This window comes from Rousettus aegyptiacus, unplaced genomic scaffold (assembly GCF_014176215.1).
Source record: "Rousettus aegyptiacus isolate mRouAeg1 unplaced genomic scaffold, mRouAeg1.p scaffold_m13_p_16, whole genome shotgun sequence".
Taxonomy (NCBI): domain Eukaryota; kingdom Metazoa; phylum Chordata; class Mammalia; order Chiroptera; family Pteropodidae; genus Rousettus; species Rousettus aegyptiacus.
This window is the reverse complement of record NW_023416291.1, coordinates 13,896,884-13,920,312: the sequence shown is the minus strand read 5'-3', so window position 1 is coordinate 13,920,312 and position 23,429 is coordinate 13,896,884. Positions and strand designations below refer to the sequence as shown.

Sequence of the window (23,429 nt, the reverse complement as noted above, 5' to 3'; positions counted from 1 at the left end):
ATTATAGTAGTTACCCCTGTCTTCCTAGTTTCTGTGGCAAGTCATTCCTTCAATACAGTAGGCAAACTACATGCTAGACACCAAACTAAACACTGAATTACAAGCAAGAGACGTGGGACTAGACTTTAAGATGCTAAAGAAAAAAAAATGATTTCTATAGTTGATACATAGAGTATAAAATTTGAAGAAGAATGGGGGTGTGTGTGTGTATATATATGTCTCTTTCCCACTTTTTAGCCAGGCTATTCCCAAAAGCATTGCTTCGTGAGTGTCATTCTGTGTACTTTCACAGAACTGGGAGCGTACGCGTAAATCCTGCATCATGCCTTTGCGCTTTTTTCCAATCAGGACAAACTGAGACATCTGCATTGATGTGTGTATGAATTGATAAAATTGATTTTATAAAAAACTTTTCCTTATGTTAGTAACTGTAAGACCTTTTCTATTGCTATTTAAAATTTTAAGAAACATCTAAATCCATATTTTAAAAATTCATGTATATAAAAATTACAATTAATACACATCCTGCCATCAGCAATAAGTAGCACTGTACTCTTAACATATCACAAGTATTTTCTTTAGGACGGAATACAAAATCAGTAAATAAAAATAGTGTTTGGCTTATTTTATTCAATATATTTGAAATAATCATTCACAAATTTAACCTATCCTTAAAAATAGGCACTAATTTCAGTATAATTCCATTTATGTACAAAACAAACCTTTTACATATTCACACTTAGGTAAGTGCACAGGAAGAAAAGCACGAAAGGCTATATATTAAATGCAAACACGGGTAACCTTAGGGAGTCATGTGAAGGGAGATCACAACCTTTACTTCATATATTTCTGTGTATTTGAATCTTTCACGACAAACATTTATGGATTACATTAAAATTTTAAAGGCCTAATGGAGCACAGTTAAACCATACTTTTTATCCACTGTTTGCATATTAATCAAAGCTTCTATTGTTTCAAGGAGCTCTAAAAGTCTGTTCAATAATTTCTAATTTTTCGTATTTTGCTTGTCCCATTAATTTATTAAGTAAACTTTTCTGCTCACTTGGAGCATGTTAGTTCCAGTTAATTCATTAGTCAGAAGTATAACTGAAAGTGGTTTCATACCACAGGTATCCCATTGTTCAAACTGAGGAACTCAAGAGACAGGTAAGTTTTTAGAACTCTTGCTACGCACTATCCAAAACACACACAAAAGTCAAATAGATTTAGATAATGTCCTCTATATCCAAACAGAAATGAATATATTTGGTACCGTTTGTACTGCTACCTGGAAACTTGTTTGCAGTAATGTTGCCTTCAGATAAGTGGCTCATAGTCCTGACCCATCAGAAATCGTGGAATTTAAAAATACACAGGTGCTTAGGCACCAACTCTAAAGATTTTGAGTCTGTACTTTTAAGGGAAAATGCTTTTCTCTAAATCTTAATCAGTGATTATATAAATGTATGTTTAAAGAATGACAGGACGTTGAGAATTACAGAATATAGAATCTTTTGAAATGCTAAAACTGAGTAATTCAGAATAAAGTTAGGTTTTTTCCCTTGGTGGGGGTGGGAGGGATATTAAAATGATTTTTGATAAGATTCAAAAGCACCAAAAACATTGTAAACAAAACAGTGTTGTTTTGTAGTAGATAATCTCCCTCTGAAGGTCTAAACACACTGATAATATAGTGCAAAGACTGAAAACAGATAACATACAATCCTGATGTTTATTTATCAAATTTCATCAGTGGAGTCTTTGACCGGCTTTTAAACTAAGGGCAGTTTCATTATACTGGCATACTTGGCAAACCATGTAAGTACAGAAACCTTTTCCAAGATTTTTAAAAGGGGGCAACACTGGTCCGCATTTGGTACATGAATATAATACACCTATTGAAAAATTTCCCATTCTCCATGAAATTTGGAGGTAATTAGTATAGCTTAAAATGTCTCAATTTTAGAATGTTATGCACAAAAAGGGCCTTATCGAGAACAGAAAAGTGGCATTTTCTGTGTTCAGGTTATAATTTACAACACAACTGGCTTTTGATGTTACATTAAGTGTATTATACTTCAGGCTCTGGAGTATGTGGGGCATAAAACCTGATTAAAGTTTTATATGACAAATCTCAAATGCTTCTTTTAATAAATGGTTCATCAGTATTCTCAGATTCAGTCTAATCATCCAAGAAAAAGTAGTTTCCACTCTTCTTCTGCTCTACATCCTGAAAAATAGAGACGCACAAAGGTCAACACCATTCTCCTGCATGGAGGGGGAGTCTTTCACTTACAGTACTACTTAGTGATGTTTATAGTGTACAGCCTCCTCTAGATGCACTGTCTGCTTCTAGACATTCCTAGGTTCACTACTTACAGGCAAGATGTTCCCTCTGCTACCCAGCCCTATTACCAGAATACTTCCCTTGGTTCACCTCAGGCAAAGCCCCTTTATATAAACTGCCTAACATAAATAAAATACTGTTTCCAGAAAAACTATTAAATTCCATTTTATTTTAACTGTAAGCTCCTGGTCCAAAAAGTCCATACTGTCAGTTTGAGAACTGCCTATTAAACAAAATATGTACAAATTTTTCTCAGTACTGTTTATCGACTGGCCAGTAATGATTCATCCCCGTACTTGGCTAGCTGTTCCCTTACTAAGATTAAAGTATGACTGTCTAGGATGACTGGGCACAGAGAAATGCTGAACAGGTGTATCTGGAGACTGAACCGTGAGTTTCCACAAAAGAGAATGACAATATGAAGTATTCATAATGCTCCAGAAAAAAAATTTAGGAAAATTATGCTGTGCATAATATGTGTTCTAGAATTTAGTTCCTCTTTTCTGCTTTATATGCTTTTTAAACTGAAAAAAAAAAAAAAAAAAAAAAAAAACACTTTTCACTTTTAAGTCAGAATTTGTTATTATCCTGGCCAGAGAATAGCAAATCATTTATAAACAAAATATATAGTGAAAACTAAAGGCATACAGAAATCATGTTCGGTGCTTAGGAATACATGTGTACGATGGCCTTGTCTTTACCTTCCGAGAGCTCACGGTTTGGTAGGAAAGCTAGAGTACAAATAAGAAAACAATCTATAACTGCCACAGGCATGTGTAACATACTTGCAAAGCTTCCATACGGATGATGGCTAGAGGACCATGAAATGTAAGCAGCATTTTAAGTAGGCGCTGCAGGGGATACTAAAAACACAGAAATAGTTTTTCTAGAGTTTATTCACTTTTTCTTTTTTTTGAGTGACCAAGAGATGACTGCCTTCTAAAAACAAACCATATTTCATGGACTATATCAAGTGTAGAGTGCACAATTATTTTATGTATCACAAAGAAAAGCACTGTCAATTAAACTGACAAAATGTTTTTCCATTGTTTAGAATTTTATGCTCACTTGAAGGAGCTTATTTAGACTCTTAAAATACACATTTTAATCATGTTGCTCTTGTGTATACATAAAACAATACATGAGAAATTAAGATATTCATAAAAACCTGTTTTAATAGTAAATTAGTATAATCTGAAGGGATTTTAAATGGCAATTAAACAATGCAGGTCGTACAACAGTGGGTACAAGGGGTATAAGTCAGCAATGGTAGCTACGTCATAATTGCTGCCTGTAAGACAAGTATGCCATTAGATAGTTAAATGCAAAAAACACGAGTCTCAGAATTAATAACGTAATAGCTTTCCAATGAGAAACAAGCCTTTCAATTATTTACACTGAAACGTTATCCATGATTTAAGATAGTTTTTCTACATACCTTAATTGAATTGAGTTTGTTTATTCTTGGTCTATAGTTGTTTGGATCTCTTCTGAATGTAATTTCAAGCTGAGACAAAAATTTATTCATGCCAGCCAAAAGCGTTTGAGGACTAGGGAAAAAAATAAGTTCAACTGTGATTAAATTGTACCCTCTAAATTTGACTACTTTTTGGGATAGAAAATATCAAGAATCACTGTTCCCTCTAATTCCCCAATCATCAGTCTTCTGGATTACAGAATAATCACATCATATTATAAACTTTATGTTTAGAAATGTCTGCTTGGACTATATATTTTGGCTATAATATTCTTATGTAAAAACAAACACAGTTTAACCTGTTTCTGATATGGAAAAAGAAACATTTAAGAAAAAGTACTACTTTAGCAAAACAAAAGACCATTAATTAGGAGAATATAGAATTTCAAATCTGACATTTTTAGGGGAGAAGAGAGTTGAACAGAAAAGATAATATGAATGTTAGAAATTCAGCACTGGAGGGAATTTGAACAACATCATGGTTTTCGGTAATAAGAACTCCTTTTAAAATTCCTATGCTTTATTCATCATCATCCAAAGTTCTTCAATCATGCCAAATCACATTCTACACGTGAAACATTTTAAGCACTTTGTAAATACAGAGGGGGAGCACCATTATTTGAATAAATAAACTTCACATCATCTAAGAAATTTCCCTAACTCTCAAAGAAATATGTAATTTTCAATAAATAATATACAAATTTAAAGTGGAAAAAAAAAGGAATTCTGGAAAGAAGCTCAGTACTTTTATTTCTTGGGTGAATTATTCAAATAGCAACTTTATTCCTTAATCTCTAATACCAGAAAACATTATGCTGCAATCACATGAAACTGATGTTTTTATAGGTTAAAAATGGTTGAATACCAGTAATTCCAATCACTAACATATGAGTTTAGTACCAGAAATATAAGAAATTATTACTTTTTAATATTTTTATTAATTATAATATATTAGTCTGAAAACTACTATTCTACCTTGTCTCATCTAGTATTTGATATGAATATTCTGGGAGTCAGTCATTACTAAAGTTTCTGGCTCTTTCTTTCTTAAAAATTTAAATGGTATGAGTCATGTTTATAAGCTTATTGAAAAAATTTAAATAATAATTTTCTAATTGTTAAAACTTAGTACTGCATATTTTAGAAAGCAGTCTTACCTGTTTGCAACTGTGTTCTTAGATGGAACACCATCAAAGACAATGACCCGATCTGCCAGATAGGTGGCCATGATGAAGTCATGTTCCACAACAAAGGCTGTCTTCTTAGCATGGAGTATGAAACTAAAACAAAATTTTGAAAGAAATCTTTTATAGTTTTATATCATCAAATATTCGAATGCTATATTAAGCACGTTGCATGTCTGTACACATAATCTAAAAGTAATACTCTTACGAGTAGGACGTTACCGTTTGACAACTCGAGCTGCCATCAATCTTTGCTCAGAATCCAAATACGCAGATGGTTCATCAATTAAATAGACATCAGCAGGTTTGCCCAAACAAAGAGCTAAAGCCACCCGCTGCAGCTCACCACCAGATAATGTCTGCACCTATTTGGAGAAGAAGTTTGGCAAACCATGTAGAGACATCCAGTTTAAAATAATAAAATAAAAAAATTAGAGTACCTCTTGATCGATGATGTTTTCAATTTGTAGAGGCTTCATTACATCAGTCACAAATTGTGGATGTGTGTAAGCATCTCTTATCTTTTCATGTAGTAACTGTCGAACACTTCCCTGTTTTTAATGGAAAAAGTATTGACGTTTTATTTCAGTACAGAACTACTCTCATTACAAATTGTTCCAGAGCAAAAGCACATTGCCTTGCCACCAACAGGTATTTTTATGTTTATCCATCATCTATCACATGTTTTAAGGTTTTTAAATTAAAAATCCATCATGTCCAACAAATAAAACAATAATTTTAAAGTATGAAAGTAGTAAATGAATGTTTCAGGGGAGAAATCATTTGAATAGGAATAATTCTAAAAGTCAATTTAGGTATCAAGTAATCTTACATAATCAGTAAGGTAACACAAAATGCATGATAGAGGTTAATCTTAAGATGTTTATTGCTTGTTTTTTCAGGAGGGCTGAATCTGAGAACTTAAAAGGTAAGCTTATCAGAAAGTATCAATGACAAAATTTTTACTGTAAGCTAAGCCATTTCAAATAGGCCCGACGGAGTGAGTGTGGAGGTACTGAGTGCAGACACTGCAGTTCAGTTCATTACGCCCGCGCAAACCAAAGGAAATTAGTCTCGATGTTTTCAAGGTTCATCCATGTTGTAACATATATCGGTATTTTATTTCTTTTTATGGCTGAACAACATTAGATTTTATAGATATAAACGTCCATTCATCAGCTGATGGACATTTGGGCCATTTTTCACATTTTGGCTATTATAAATAATGTATTTGTACGCAAGTTTGTGTGTTGAGATAGCCTTCATGTCCCTTCGGTATATATCTAGGAGTGGAAATGCTGGTTCACATGTAAGTATGTTTAAATGTTTGAGATTTTTCAAAGTGGCTCTATCATTTTACATTCTCAAGCAGCAATGTATGAAGTTCCTTATCTCTACATCTTATCAATACTTGTTAATGTCTTCTTGATTTAAGTCATCCCAGTGGGTGTGAAGCGGTTATCTCCTTGTGGTTTAAATTTGCATTTCCCTGAAGACTAATCATGCTGTGAATATCTTTTCCTGCTTATAGGAAAACATGTCTATTCCAATCTTTTGCCCATTTTTAATCTGAGCTGCGAGAGCACTTTATATATTTTGGATACAAGTATCTTATTAGATACATGATTTGCACATATTTTCTCCTATCCTGTGGGTGGTCTTTTTACTCTCTTGATGGCGCCATTTGCAACACAAAACACATTAGGTTTTTAAAGGTTTTTTTGGAAGAAGATGCCAATCACATTTTAAAAGCATTTTCCTAGTAGTGGAAATGAATCAAAGACTGTAGTCTTAATACATTCTTTAGCCACTTTTGATAAAACTATACAGAAACTAATTTAGAGAAGAATTTTGATATAGTGAAAGATTAAAGTTATAGATATGTATGAATGTGTGTGCATATGGACACAAACTTTAACAATCAAATAACAGAATAAAACTCACAGTTGATTTGGGACTGATTTTCTGTGGCTTATAACTGACATTTAAAACAGGTACTTCTCCTGCAAAGTAATGCAAATAAATAAGACACAGTACACTTTAAAGATCTGGGCAGTTTTCAATGTGGAATAAAAAGACTCAGTATCACAACAGTACCTCCTTCATCGGGTTTCAGTCTTCCGGCGAGCATTCTGATAAACGTCGTTTTACCAGTCCCTGGCAACATAACGTACAACAATCAGTCTTGAAAGATGCTTCACATCTGGAGTAAATCTACTCCAAATGTACTACTAGACTTTAATGGAGAAATTAGTTTTAAGATAACTACACTGACACTACTGAATTCTGAAGGTAATAAAAAAAAAATACTTAAACTTTCATGATTCACCTTCTCAAGTATCATTCTAAACTAATTAAGAGGAATATAAACTAGTTAAAGCTAATCATGACCATTTAAATAAACGGTAGACCTATAAGGTGTAAGACGGGTTATTTTTTAAAAGACATATTTAGTTAAAATATCAATACGCACAATTTATTACGATACTAATAGTACCATCTTATGATTGATACCATCATGAAGTCCATTTCCATGAAATATTTAAGTTAATTGCAACCCAGTTCAAAATTCTTCCATTAACTAAAGAGTGATACATTGCAGCAGTCCTCATAAAAAATTTTTATTTTACAGTTTTCTAAGTCCTAAGTATATACACTTCAATCTATTTTAAAATCATGAAAGCAATGCCAAGTATTTGGTACTCAAATTCATCTCATAATTACACATATGATGACAATCTAATATTAAACAATGCTGTTAATATTTACAAAGAAAGATCACTTTGAATTTAAAATAATAAAAACTCCAAATAGAAGAGTGCATTTGAACTAGATTACTTCTGAATTACCAATTTATCTTTCCTAGTAAGTTTCCAAGATGAATAAATGCCCTTTCAATTTATACAAAGAAAAAACAGCTTAAAAAAATTGTATTTTTACTGAAGGTTATGAAACAAAATAAGAAATGTGAACTTGATTGGATGACACTGAGGTCAAATCATACAATGTTACAAAATATGACTATACTGAGAAATGTAGGATTCAATCCAGGTCCCAGACCTATAACTAAGTCAAAGTTTTCCATGGAGTAGTTAAAGCTAAGTTACTAGGTAAACAGAAGAGACTTCAAATATCACAAAATAAGGAAAACTTACCATTTTCTCCCAACATGACCATAATTTCAGAATCTGTAAACTCTCCAGCTACAATTGCTAGCTCAAACTCTCCCATCTTTTTCTTCATTCCAGGATATTTATACATACACATCTTTTTAACCTCCTCTTCATTTGCTGTCTCAGCCACTTTAAAAACAAGTGATGCATCTCTGAATCTCAAATTTTCTGTTGGAACGTAGCCATCCAAAAAAATGTTTATGCCTGTTGAAAAGTCATTAACAATAGCTTAGTAAAGATAATTAAAGGCTATATTTTTTTCAGAGCAAAAAATTACTACATAAAAGCCCAGTTTCTCTTGGGAGCAATCTAAGCACAGATTTTAAATTTTTGTGGATTTATAACATGCAGTGACAACATGGTGTTTCACTGTATCTAATGCCAATTTACATAATTCATACATATATATGGTCCCATGTATATACAAATATGAAGCACATCCTTTCATTATGATGTGATTTTTATGTAAAGTTTTTTCCATGGAGTTTCATGCAAAAGCATATGATGCCAACTTCTGCTGTGTTTATAAACTAAATATTTTAATTTTTCTCTAAAAATGACAAGTAGTAAAAATAGGATATTTTGATAGATTGACAAAATAACATGAAATAGTTTGGGGAATCATTTTTTAAATAAATAATTTAAATTATGCATATTTGATTTCAAATAAACAGTAACCAATCATGCACTAAAAGTTACAATTTACTACATTTCTCTCCGATTATTTTTGCAGGTTTAAAAAATTTATAATGAACTTCATTTGATTTGTTTTGCTTCACTATACAAAGATAAACACCATTATCTAAACGGAGTTTAATAACTGAAAGTAAATTAACATATTATTCACAAGATTCCCTCCATACTAAAGTACCATAATGGCAGACACACAGAAATGAAAAACTGCATTATTCAGGAAGCAGTGAAAAGATATTGTTCAGTGTTTCCTATATATAAAAGAAGTTTTGGAAGTCTTGAAAGAAAGTCTAAGGACATTATTCATTTCATCTGAAACTGAGAGCCACATCAGGGGTCCTGTATCCTCAGTTTAAAACATAGGTGGTTCAATAAATATTTGCTGACAGGACAAATGAATATATTTATTCTGCCAAGAGCTGCATTTTTTAAATCTTAAACTATTTGAAAACTATATACGTGAGGTTAAAAATTAAAACCAAATATTAAATAAAACCAAACTTAAAAGAATCATTTAGTCCAAGTGCATAATTTATCAGGTAAGAAAATGAAGGCTCAGAGAAATAAGTGATCTTTAGCAAAAAACATTAAGTTAACCTTTACATGCCTACTGCAATGTTTGTCGTTAATTTAAAAATGAGTCCAAGCTCTTAACCACCTTTACAGTTCAGAGAGAGCTTTTACATAGACTGTCTTACTTTCAGTATGTTAAAGGAAAGAAGAATGATTAAGTGGTTTGTTACCTGAATTATTTTAACAGAAGAGGTATACATTAAAAACCTCATCAGGAACCATTTTGCCAATGGCATAGCTTTCAGATGTGGCATTTATAAATAGTATTATGAAGACTGCCAGATACCCACACCATTAACAAGATTCTACAACTGTTACTACTATATGGAATATAAATAAATAAATACTTGCTGAGGCAAATAAAACATTAATTAATAAGTTTATTTGATACCTCTTAAGACTACTGGAAACAGAACTGTGCAATCTCACAAATTTTTCCTTAAAATATGTATCTATTTATCTCAATGTACGAGAAGATAATAAGTAACAGCAATTCCTTCCCCAAATCTTAAATATGTACTTATTATAAATTAAAAAAGCTACGATAGCCTATTAGGCCAAGTGTATGATGCAATATAAATTTCTTTTCCCAAAAGTTTCTTAGGTATCTCAAAAACTATCCCTTAAGGAACATGGTATTTTTTTCCAAGAAATGAACTGTCCTCTTAGGTACTTTAGATTGTCAGCTTAAAGCATAGCTAAAGAGAAATATTAAGTAAAATAAAAGCAAGAAAGCAGTGAAAGGAAATGGGAAAGAAAGTGAAAGGAAAAAGGCCTACTGGATGGACAGCGAGTGCACTGGTATTTGTGTCAGGAGCCACTTAAGTGGCTAGTTTCTACTTTTGTCTAACTTGCTTAGGGAGGGAAGAGACACAGAAAAGAGAGGCCAGAGAGTCCCTTTTGCCTGAAAGTAGAAGGAATACATAAAAATATACTTACTACGCTATTTTATTAGACTTTAGTCACATACTAAACTATGTTTACTAAACTCTCTTATCTGAATACAGTTACTAAATTACCTTATTAAGACTTTCATTCTTAGTTCTATGAACTTAGGATACACATAAATTTGAAACATGAAAATGAGATGAGCATTAAATAAATTTTAAGTGTTTCACTACTGGTGCTGGCCTGTCAAAGATAAAGTTGAAGATGATAAACACTACAATGATGCCTAAGAAGCCAAAAAATAAAACTTTAATATAGCCAAGAAATAAAAAACTGATGGAGCATTTAAACCTTCCCCAACAGAAAATTCTCTAAAAAGAAATAGGTTTTGTATAACTGATGTATATAACCTTATAAATACATTTTGTCAAGTGATTAAATTCCATAAGAACAAAATTTTAGATAAATAACAGAGTGACATAGAACTATTTAATACCAACAATACATCTTTTAAACATTAAAATAGAAGAGCACTGTAAATTTTTTTGATTTACCTTCTCTTACACTAAAAGGCATAGTTACAACACCGTAAGCACTTGGTACACCATATAAACAGCAGATGAAGTCAGAGAGATAGTCTAACACACTTAGATCATGTTCCACCACAATGATATACCTGAAAGTAAATACGAATTTTTAAATGAAACATAACATATATAATAAAATTAAAACTATAATTATTGTTGCTCCATAACTCTTTTACTAGTGTAAATTTCAGGAAAATAGACATATTTTTAAAAAATTAAGTTGTAAAGACCATATTAAACAAAAGCCATTAAATAAGATTATCAATTTTCATATTTCACATTGTTTTCCTAAATTAAAAAAAAACAGTTAACATAAAACAGTTTATGGATATATGAAATAAATGCTTTGCTGTAAAAAATGTCTTTTTAAAGAAGCTTCACAAAGCAGAAATAATTATGAGATTTAAATAATCAGGATGCAGATATACATCCCTTAACTTTTTATCAATCTATCACGACAGATTATTTTAACTTTAATACCTAACACATTTGTGCAAAGTCTAACTTGATCATTTCCTTCACTTTGTCAGACTAATCTGTTTTGACACATTATCCTTATTATAATTAAGCTTTCTACCCTTTCACAATATAGGACTGTAGTGATTTGCCTGAACATATACTAACCGACACATATGCTACCTGGATGTAAATCACTCTTTTCGTTCTCCTATTACTAATAAAAAAATTAACTGTGAAGGTATATGCCTTTCATTTCAGTATAATAAAGGGGTATAAAACTATCTTATAAAAAGGAGCTGGGGTTTAGAACTGCTGACCTGCTTGTGGAATCTTTTCTTTACCAGACAGTGAAGTCTTTGAACACGGGGGCTACATTTCATGCTCTTACATTCCCCGAAGAACCTATCATACTGCCGAGGACTATGTATGAAGTGAAAATTATGGCTACTACTTGACCCAACAAAGATTATTTCTTTATAACTGATAGGTCAAAGTATGTGGATCATTTGCTTCTTGAAACTAAGAAGTCAAATTTCTCAATTCTGAAAAATTCTCAGCCTTGTTCTTTTCTTGGCTTTATTTTTCAGACATCTGTTAAAATACACATAAATGGTCTCCTCATCCCATCCTTCATGTCTCTGAACGTCCTTTATGGATTTCAATCTCAATCTCTCTCTGCTGTATTTTAGTAACTTGCTCAGATCAACTGTTCAGGTTTCTAATGCTCTTTTCAGCTGTCCCTAACCTGTTTCTCTGTCAAGTTTTCAATGTCATGACTATATTTCTAGATGAGGTTTTTGAACATTTATCTATTTTTTGTACTGTGATACTTTTAGGGTTTTTGAATCCTTCGTTTATGCTTTTAATTATTTTAAATATTGTTTACAGTCTCTTTAATACATCTCCTGAAATTTCCTGAAGATCTAATCCTGCTGTCGATTGTGCCTACTGACTGGTTTGTGGATGGTTTCCTCCTATCATCTATAACCCTGGATTTGAGCTCATGAATCTTAACCTGTAGGAATCCTGTGTGACTGGGGTTGAGTGGTTTTATATTTGCTTCCGCTAAGGTACCAAAGACTAAAGATTCTAGGGCCCTCTTTTTATGTTACTTTCTTAGGGTAGAAGGTTCTTACTGTCCTGTGATTATATAAATTTCAATTCCATGTCCATGTGAGCTGCTGGTCCATGAACAGATTTGAAGGGGAGCCATCCCTCTACTCCCTGTGAGCTTGGTGACAGATATATGCGTCCTCACAATCTTCATGTGCTTGCCCTTTTGCTGAGAAAGCAATCCTTTGAGACTCCTGGCATTTTATGTGTCATAATCCAATACAAGGCCTTGCTTCATCCCCACAAGAGGTTGTTAAAGCCCAAGATCTATTAGAGAGACCAGCAACATCCCTCTAGAAAGCCATGTCCTTGTCTCTTCTCTTTAATTTATAATTCTCTTTTTGGTTTCTGATCCTTTGGGATTTCTCTTGCTTTCTTCTAAGATTAGCTGTGTATTAAATCAGTTGCTAAGGAGAGGCATAGAAAATGTACAGAAAAATACCCCAGGGTTCTAGTCATGGCTTTGCATGCAGTTAATTTGTAACCTAGAATAAGTGGCTAGCTTTTCTGACCTTAAACTTCTGCATTTGCAAATGAAAATACCACCTGAATAGTCTAACTTAGAAGATTACTATGAGGCTCAAATGAGATAACAGATTTAAAACTCTGCAAACTACAAAATCAGCTCATTAATACAGGGTGTTGTGTTAAGATCTCTTGTGCTCGGTAGGACCCTGAACACCTAGAATTATTCTAGTGACTCACGTAATGCTCTACTATTTCTTTGTTTGAATGACACATTTATTTGAGGATCTGGTAAAAGCTAAAGATCTGCTTCCCAGAAATCCATTCATACATATGCCAGAATTTGCTTATCATTTCAACGCACTCCTAGTGCCCTGCAAACAAGCACGGTAACAAATGACTCTTGTATTAAGAACCTCTGTTCTAGACAGAGGAAGGTAAGTTCAAGTAGTAGCTCAAAAAACCCAAACGGAAAACGTGCACATGCAATGACACTGATGGTCTCAATGTTTAATCTTTATAAATCTGAAAAACTTGCCAAACAAAATAATAAAGACATGTGCCAAAACTGTACTTACCTATCTGGATTTATTAGAGATCGTATAGTAATAGCAGCCTTTAAACGCTGCTTGACATCTAGGTAACTAGAAGGTTCATCGAACATGAAACTATGAAAAAGAAAAGCAAATATAATAATTTGAAAGACAAATATGACATAGTCATATCTTGCATTTTATTTTAAAGCACTGTAATATAATTTCCGACAACAACAAAACTCCCCTTGTATCCTCATGAGGAGTCCACCTCATAATGGTAAAAACTTCTATGTTCCGTTCAGAAGTAGAAGAAATGTAAAGCAGGACTGCATATCAAGTGTGCGGACAGACTCCTAGATTAGGCTAACTTATAAATTGTTAACTTCTCATGAAAAATATTCTGATGTACTCTAATTCCAAGAGCTTTACTCGATTAACTAAAGTCACATGCATTAAAGATTTTGGAAAAGAGGGCAGTGCATGGAACTATAGAATACTTTGTGAAGAAGAGCTAGTTGTTTCAGATGCCAGAGGACAAACGTGGAAGAAGATGGGAACAGTAAGCATCTGGGAGAAGAGAGGCAAGAGAAGGGAGGAAGGAAACCTGCCCTTTTCCCTTCTCTCGCTCTCACATGACACATGCCATCCTCATTTAGAGTAACTTAAAAGACCTCAAGTTCTACTTGAGATACGATAATTTGTCTTAAAAATTATTCCTTTTATGAATAAAGAGAGTAAATAAGAAACAATTTACATTGAAAAGGTCTGGAACCCATAAACTATAAAGCACTTATCTAAATAAATGAGTTTTTCCCCCTGCAGAAATAATAGAATGGGCAATAGATGTACAACTGTTTCAACCTCGAAATTAAAATCTTACCTCAAAATTAAAATCATATACTACTTTTATTAATTTCTCTCGAAATCACTGCTTTATTAGCAGCATTACAGTAACAACTCTAAAATAAGTCTGAGATACATAAAAGGTATAAATTAACCTACATATCAGCTTTCTGTATGCAAACAACAGCACAAGCAAATCTCTGCAATTCTCCTCCTGAAAGATCTTCCACATTTCGTTCTTTTAGATGAGTTAAATCTACAAAGAACAGAGAAACATTGTGTTTAATGTTATACGTTTTATTTCACCTCTTCTAAGCAAAATATATATTGCATGTTATTCTGAGTTGGAATATTTCATTTGAAGATAATGTTAACAAAAAGTACATAAGACAAGTACTAGAGACTTCCCCATTTATTTCAGCAATCCGTATAAAGATATCTATCGATCTGAGTTAAATTCAAGGCCTACTAAAACACATACACAAAAAAACACTTACCCAGCTGTTGACATACAATGGCTTGCGTATTCGTTTCATCCTTTCTATCCAAAATAGAACCCACTGTCCCCTGTCATAATATACCAAAAACAGTTATTACTATTTCTTTCAATATTAGTTACGAAGTAAAACAAGTTGAATTTGATATATCTTTTATCAATACCTATAAAATATAAGTCCCTCCTAAAAAGTAACTGACCTTTGCAGCCTTGGGAATCTGGTCTACATACTGAGGTTTGATAATAGCTTTTAGGTCATCTTCTAGAATCTTGGTAAAGTAATTTTGCAATTCAGATCCGCGGAAGTAAGTCAAAATTTCTTGCCAATCAGGTGGATCCTAGAAATACATGTATAATGATCTGAATTTAATTTAACGATACAACTGCAAGAGGGTGACCATTATACAAAATAGATCATATATCCAAATAGAATACTTCTGGCTTCTAACAATCTTAAGATTGAGGTGGATGATATTTCAAATCAAGACATATCAACTCACAACAGTTTAAAGAAGCTCAGAATAATCAGTTAAGCGGCATCAACAGATTTAAAAATAAAGTTTCCTCTGTATATAGTTTCTCAGCATTAATTCCATGAATAATCTTGGGGGAAAAAAAAAATCACATACACTATCCTTTAGCCTCATAAAACCGACCTATATACTCATCTTTATAAGGTAGTAATACATACATCGTACTTTCCAAGGTTTGGCTTTTGTTTTCCTGCTAAAATTTTTAAAGCAGTTGACTTTCCAATACCATTAGTTCCAACTAATCCCAAAACTTCACCTGGACGAGGGATAGGCAACCTGTCATTAAGTATACAAAAATAATAAAACTCAGACTTAGGTAGAAGAAGCTACATAATATCAGAATGATGTATTTTAATGCACCTGCACGCCACACACATCCATTAAGCTAAGAAATATATGCCAGATATTATTGGCTATTAGAAAAAAAATCCAGCCAATTTTAAATTAAACTGTTAATTGTTAGAAATGCATCTATGACAATATTACTCCAAGTTTTATATATTCAATTTTCATTCAGTCTATTCTAAAGTAACAATTCTTCTTTACATTTAAGGCTCAGTTTACAACAAAAATGCTTTGGTAAGAAATTACATAGCAGGTGCAACCTCACACTTTTTTTTTTTTTTTTCCTGCCATTTACTTACAAGGAGAGAAGTGCCACATCAACCAGAAATATTCCACTTCATTCTCCCTGATGCAGTAGGCCCCTTAAAGCTGGCAGGTTGAGAAATACCTTTTTATTAGTTCAATCTACACTCCCAGGTTCAACATGTTAGGGTTCAGCAGATTAAAAATTTCAAAGTACTCCTGCGATTTAACAATGCATGTCCAAGTTCAGAGTAATATTCTCCGTAGATCACAAGATAAATTAAATCAGATAAATTAAATCAAAGACAAATTTCCTTAAAAGTTATTTTGGTAATAAGTGTATTATTAACAAAAATGACTCTAAACCCTAGCTGTGTATTAGAATCATCTGGGAACTTTTTCAACTTACTGAGGTCCAGACTCTTCATCCAGAGATATGATGAAATTCAACTGGGCTGAATCCTGGGCATTACCAGTTTTAAAAAAGCCCCCAGGTAATTCTAATTTAGAAGAATAAACCACTGACATATACTACATGATTCTTCATATTACAATATTTTATTTCTCTTTAGTGAATGTATAATACAACTTTTTTCCAATTTTGCATTTCTCTGAAAATTCCAAAATGTATTTTATTTTACTCTTGACTGAAGTAAAGAGGACTTGAAAGTGTACCTGTGAAGTTTGAAGGCATTGGCACAATATCGATGTGTTGTCTCTTTTTCCAAGTTGCTTGGTAAATTGACAATTGATAAGGCGCCAAAGGGGCATTTCTGTTATTCAAAGAAAAGAATTTGTTGTTACTTTTCAGGATTACACACATGACTAAAATGGATAGATTAAAAATTTTGTATAACCAATCTCCCAAATGTGGGAGTTGCACAAAGATATAAAATACTGTTTTATTTCTTATTTACTTAAAAATAAGTTCCTTGAAGGTAGAGAATATTAACTTTGTGTTCCCTTTAGTGACTGCCATAACCCTAGTTATTTAATGGGTTTTATACTTTTTGAAAATTTTACAGAACTTGAGGTTTTGCGTGTTTTTTACATTATTAGATAAGAGAAGGCTAAGATGCAAGATAAAACATGATTATTGAGTACTATATGACTACACATTCGGCCCGCAATAGAAGCCTTCCCTCTTCCTTCTTCCTCCTCTCTTTGTACACATCCTTTTCTACCTTGTAAAGTTCTTTAAGCTCATGGATTGTACATTTTTTGGTCCATATTCATGTCCCACCAACAGCAAGCTTAACACCTGCATAGAGCAAGGATTAATGTCTTTCTGCTGTGATTTTTAACCATCTCATATGAAAATAAGATCTTTCATATTCCAACTGAGTAAATTCTCATTAAAAAAGGCTTATTCATGGAAAAACTTATTCAAGTAACAGCTGACTATTAGACAAATGACTGACAAGAATAAGAATGACATGAACAGGAAGGTTATTTAAGAGTAGTAATGTGGCTAGAAAAATTTCTCAGTACAGAATACTTAAAAAAAGTACCTCCAAAGAGCATAATCTCAGAACAGATATTTGTTTAGCAGAACTATTTCATGAGCTCAGAGACCAATTAAAAAGTCTCTGTATATAAAAATTTCGTTGAATTCACATTTTATAAGTCACAGGAACACAGGTAAAAAAAAAAAACTCGTTTTCTAAAAAAATAATTACCATCCTCTAACTAAAACTATTGATTCTTTATATAAGATTTTTTTTTTTTTTTTTTTTTTTTTGCCAATAGAATTACATCCATTTACAGAATTCTCTTTATTCCATCGATATACATAAAATGCTAACAGGCTGGAAGTAATTTAAAATTCTCTAAAACTACAAGGAAAAAATATCCACACTGTTCATATATGAGGTGCATTATAAGTATCTTAGTGTTCAAGGGTATATACTACCCCTACTTCCAAACAGACTCATCACATTAGTATCTTTTCAGCCACTGAATTGCATACCCTAAATTTTGGAACCTAATTTTTCTACAGCAGTGAAGAAAGAAAAGTGTTCTTTCTTTATAGAGTGAATAATACATTGTTCAAAATCAGATTTCCAGCACTGAGGGCATCCGCAGGCATATAATAAGAGATTAGTAAGTATTTGCTGAAAGAAGTGTTTCTTCCTTATTTTTTCAAAACAAGGGAAAATGCTTTCAGGTGCCACCAAAATTTTTCTGGATACTTAGATGAGGATTAAGAAACCAATGTAAAATACACATAAGCCTTATTAGAATGAGTAACAGGGTGGCATACATACTCTGGTAAGGTCTTTTTCAACATATACAAGAACAAAAAAATCTAAATTAAGAACTTCACCCATTGGCTCCTAAATATCTTTTACAAACTAAAGTTGGAAATTCATCATTCTTAAGTCAAAAACCCTAATCAAACTATTCAATGCAACAAAAACTAATTGAAAAACTATCCTATTGAAATAAACCCAACGACAGAAGAATGTCTAATACAGCAGAAGCAGCACTTAAAAAAATTAGGTTAAACTGAAAAATTTTGACTGTGTGCATTTCAGATTTGAAAAAATGTCTGTCATATGACTCATATTCTTTTGTATTCATATTGCCAAAAACTTCTGGTGAAGATATGCTGGAGAATGTCCTTCTCATAAAAGGGTGAAAATGAGAAATAATTTTGGTTGGAAATGGCTTTATAAAATTGAGTATGGCAAGGATAACTTTAAAATTGGGTGGTTTAATTTAAAAAGCAACAATATTAGATTATTTATATAAGAATATAACTGTCTTAAATTTATATTCTTTACTTATTGCTTTATATTTCTCCACTTTAAAAACAGTTATAATGTACTCATAATTTTGATTTCATTTTTAGGTTACATATTTGATTAGAGAAATAAATATCACTTACCTTAATACAAATACCACAACCAATACAAAGAGTTTCAGAAATCCATGCTATTTTGCTCTGGGGTGTAACTTCAATGCATAATTTTCCTAGAAAAGGAAAAGATAGAATTAAGCTATTTTTTTTTGACATTCTAATTTTCTAAACATTGTTTATTTAGGCAGCTTGATTCTAAAGTTCCATATAGAAGCAGATTTTCAAAAACAAAGGCCACACAGAAAATACAGTATCTTAAATCAGTGCATTGTGGGGAAAGATTTCTGAATTTATTACTTACATGAATACTCCTGTCAAGCAACAAAGAGATGACTCTAAATGTTTATTTTATTATCGGGGAAGAAAATATGCTAGTAAAATTGTGGCAGAGCCTAAACGAGTTTTATTTTTAAGCTGACTGACCTGAATATGTAAGTCACAAAATATGTCTTGGAAATGGCAATGTATATCAGAGAAAAGAATGAAATTTGTTAGCTAGATCAGTGAAGCTCTAAGAGGTATGTAGTCATCTAATGTTTATACAAAATAAATTTGGTATCAAGGATATTAACAATGGAATTTCTGAACTGCATGGCAGACTATAATAGATGACATCTAAAGTTTCTTTCAAGATATAGTAAGCTAGTACCTTACTAGTACAATTAAAGTAACAACTACTTTTAACATAGCCCTTAAACACTACAAAAAAATGAATCAATTCTGAACTGCTGTTAATTTATTTAATCTTGAATATGTACTAAAATCTCACAGTCATTCTTATTAAGCTCTTTATTCCTGCATTTTAAAGTGAGAATATTATCAAACACAAACATACTGGCCTTCCTTTCTCCATGAGTTAAAGTAATTATAGGATTTTGTAGAATAGTAAGAATCTCAGTAACTTGAACTCTGGTCTGATTTTATATTCAATAAGCTTTAAAAAATATTGATGTTAATACATTATTTTATAATTAAAGAAACAATCATTTAGTCATAATAAAAGAAAATTTAGAACAAAATCTGGTCTTATTTTTACATTTCAAATAAACTAATGGCTAAAGCCTAGAGAATTATGAAGCTCATTTATTTCTTTAAAGCTCTTATCCTTAAATGGTGCACAGATCAGCTTACCCATTCGAACCACAGGGCAACTCTTTTTGCACTCCTGCCGACATTTCTTAGGTTTACATTTGTCATGGTTGACAATAGAAATTCTCGTTAATTTATCCGCCATAATTCTAAGAAAGTAAGAATATCCAGCTCTTCTATTAAAGAAAAATTAACATAATTATGGCATAGTCGACGTAATCGATTAAGAGAAATAAGTCATAGGCATAAAAGTTAAATACATTATCACCATATTCAGATATAATTCTCTGGGACTATTAAAAAAAACCTAGTAAAAGTAATAACATAATTTAGTAAGGCTGGGAAAACAGAGATTTACATATATACCATTAATCAAAAAATTCATAAAAACACTATTTTCAAGTCACAAAAAAAGAAGATAAAAGAATCAAGAAGATATATATGCATGTGAGGAAACTTTCAAAATACCACTGAAAAACAAAGACCTGCACAAATACAATGACATGTAGTATCAGTTTTTAAAATAGACAATAGTTCACATCAAAGATTTCACCTTTTCTTGAATCTATACATTTGCTCCAATCTCAAAGGCAAATAAATAAATAAATAAACCAGGCAAACCAAAGCTAAAGCTTTTATGCACAAAGAAAAGTAGTTAACAGCCAAGAAAACTGAAAAACAGCAAGGAGGATAGGGGGAAACCACACTTGGCAGATGAAAAAAAAAAAACGACGTAAGGCCTTAGTAATTAACACTGATGCCAGAGTATGAATCAAATAGAACAGAAAGACCTGACATGAAAACTAATACATATGATAAAGAAGTTTACTCCTTCTCTCAAACTGAGCTTTATTTACTTCATGTCTTATCCAACTATAACAACACTGCTGATGAAAATGACAAATGATTACTAAGGTTCTGACCATCATGTTGATCAACTAGAAAAAGTAAAAACTGTATTTCAATTCACTAGGAATTTGCAACGTGGCCAAGATGAATTTTATGCTAACAGCACTGAAATGAAAAGGAGACCAGGTAACTGAATGCACAGACTGTATTTACAGTGCCATCAATTACACAGCTAAGGTCAAAGTGAACTTAAAAAATCTTTTACACTATTGGGCTTAGAGACAGACATTAACTTTCTAAGAATGGTGATTGAATAATTCCAAAAAGTACCTTTATACTCCAGTTCCCCCCCCCCCCAATATTTAATGAAAGAACCTAAAGCCAAAAGACTATCGGTTAACAAAGATATTCTGCTGGCATTTTCTATCAATGACTGTGATTCTCAATCCTTTTTTTCCCTGACAGACTGCTTCCCTTTGTAGACCTCTCAATAATTTCCCACAAAACCCAATATCATTAGGCTTGGAGGGGAACAAGAGGTCTTGTTGCCCCCAGACTGTTATTCTCTCTCTCCTCACTAAAAAAGTCAACTTTTGCCTCTCAAAGTACCAAGTGCTTTTGTCATTTACTGACTTGACCATCAGATCATTCCCTCCCATTCTTATCATAAAATTGCGTTAATTAAATCTTATTTATGCCAAACTACTAAAATGTTTTACATAATATTTCAAACTATTGTAAAAAAACAAGTGACTGTAAGAAACAAGTTTTATAGAAAAATAAAAATATACCAGAGATGGTGAATAAGCCGACACAAACAGTGATTTAATGCATTTAAGAAAAAGAGTCTTTCTAGAACTGTTAATTAACTGTGGAAACACCATTAACTAAATTTCTATATTAGTTTTAAGAATTGGGGAAGAAGGGGTTCCTGTTTTCTTTTTCAATGAGAAAGATACAACACAGTAAAGCTTAGAGGGGAAAAGCACGGTAACAGATTCCTGGGAACAAAGAGGGACTTGAAGATGTTTGAGATCTGAAAAACTGTGTTCAAAAGAGGTGCGCAAATCATGACCCTCACTGTCAAGGAATTGGGAGGAAAAAAGAAAGTGAAGCATAAAAGAAAAGCATTTGTAGTTTAAGACCAAAATTACTATATTGTATGAAAGCATTTAAAAGACAGTTGTTAACGAATGGTGCTTACTATCATGAGAAATCCTCTAACCTATGATTATTGTAGGTTATTAGTCTTATAAAACACCCAAGTTGGGAGTGGTGCACAACTCTGACTTCAAAGTCTTAAACTGAAGACATTTAGAAGGGACGCTAAATTAATATTGTTTTCTCCCTCTGCCCCCAGCATTATATTTAATGTTCTTCCCCCCAAAATTTTTTTATATGGAGAACAAGATTTTTAACTAAAAAAAAAAAAAAACCTTTGAGTTCAAATACAGGTAAGAGCCCTTGGTTAACACTAACAAAGCATCATTGTCAGGCAGTTGGTATAGAACGAATATTGTCAGTACATGGGACAAATGTACTGAGGCCTGCAACACAAATGCCACTATCATAAATGCCTAGTTAGCAGTCCTGGGGAAGAGAGGGTAAAAGAAAAACGAAACATTGTTTTGAAAGTTCTCAATCTTATTGATTTAACCACACAAAAAAAAAAAAAACCCAAGAAAAATACAGGCTTAGCTTATGGAAATCAGCTTTGACCGTAGTGCCTACAGTGTTGAATCACTAAAAGGAAAATAAAGGCATAGTGAATAAAGATAACATTCAACATCTCAGGGAGTTTAAGATATAATAAAGGGGAAAAGGGAAAAGTCACCAAAAGAAAAAGTGTCAAATGCTACAAATGCGCGCCAAAAAAGCTAAATAGATGTTCAATTGGGAGATTACGAGGGATTACACGAGTTACAGTAGAGTACACGATGCTCTGAGACAAAAGTAGAGCGACGTTTGGCCGTCATTTCTGTAAAGACCGAGAGTGGACAAGGAGTATTCAACTTCATGGCGGCAAGATGCCATGACTCGTTCCATAATCACCAAACCGTGGAAAAGGCCACGACTCCCCATAATCAAATACGCATATGTGCAAATTTATCCATTTTACTGTACCAGGGAAAGGGAGGGTGTAGTAGGAGGGATGCTGTACATTCTGAAAGTGCCTTCCTCTCTAGAAGGTTTGGCTCTAAGGTAGAAGCGGGGTAAAGGGAGAGTGGAAGCGGTGAAGGCTGGATCGTTGAGATGGCATCTAGGTCCATTCCCGTAGCCTCTGGCGGGGGTGGCGAGCGACAGCAGCGGGGAACAGGGTCAGCTGGAGCGGAAGCGCGACGTGCCTCCAAGCCCTCGCCGGCACCCGCGTTCCGGCAGTTCCAGCTGTCCCATCCCACCCGAGCCGGCTGCCACGCGCTGCTGCCGTCACCCGAGGCCTAACCAAAGATTCTCGGAGAACGTCCCTACAATCTTTAAATCGTGGCAAACTGCAACTAACGGCCAAAGCCCTCTGCGCTATTCACTTACCTGGAGACAACGATCCCCTTGCGGAGGGGAGCTCAGAGGCCAAGTCAGTTCTTGCCGTCACTTCTCAGCTGCACAACGTGTTCCTACGGCCTCCGGCCAAAATGGCGGTACCCAGCCGCCGCCTCGCGCATGCCATAGGGACGT

General features: G+C 33.1%; 1 protein-coding gene across 2 annotated transcripts; it reads right to left on the bottom strand.

Moving 5' to 3' along the window:
• Positions 1-610: 610 nt before the first annotated feature.
• On the bottom strand, positions 611-23,421 carry ABCE1 (ATP binding cassette subfamily E member 1). Of its 2 annotated transcripts, XM_016164029.2 has the most exons (18): positions 23,286-23,421; positions 19,950-20,083; positions 18,846-18,931; positions 16,631-16,728; positions 15,526-15,643; positions 15,035-15,172; positions 14,836-14,905; positions 14,498-14,594; positions 13,538-13,627; positions 10,890-11,011; positions 8,164-8,385; positions 7,106-7,165; positions 6,953-7,011; positions 5,449-5,559; positions 5,231-5,373; positions 4,982-5,104; positions 3,786-3,897; positions 611-2,230 (listed from the first exon to the last, which is right to left on the bottom strand). In XM_016164029.2, exons 2-18 carry the CDS (start codon positions 20,050-20,052, stop codon positions 2,183-2,185), a joined length of 1,800 nt encoding a protein of 599 aa, XP_016019515.1. In that variant the 5' UTR covers positions 20,053-20,083; positions 23,286-23,421; the 3' UTR covers positions 611-2,182. The 2 variants fall into 2 exon arrangements, with proteins under 2 accessions (XP_016019515.1, XP_016019516.1); XM_016164030.2 differs by lacking the exon at positions 15,526-15,643 and having other exon boundaries at positions 23,286-23,410.
• Between the last annotated feature and the right edge of the window lie 8 nt (positions 23,422-23,429).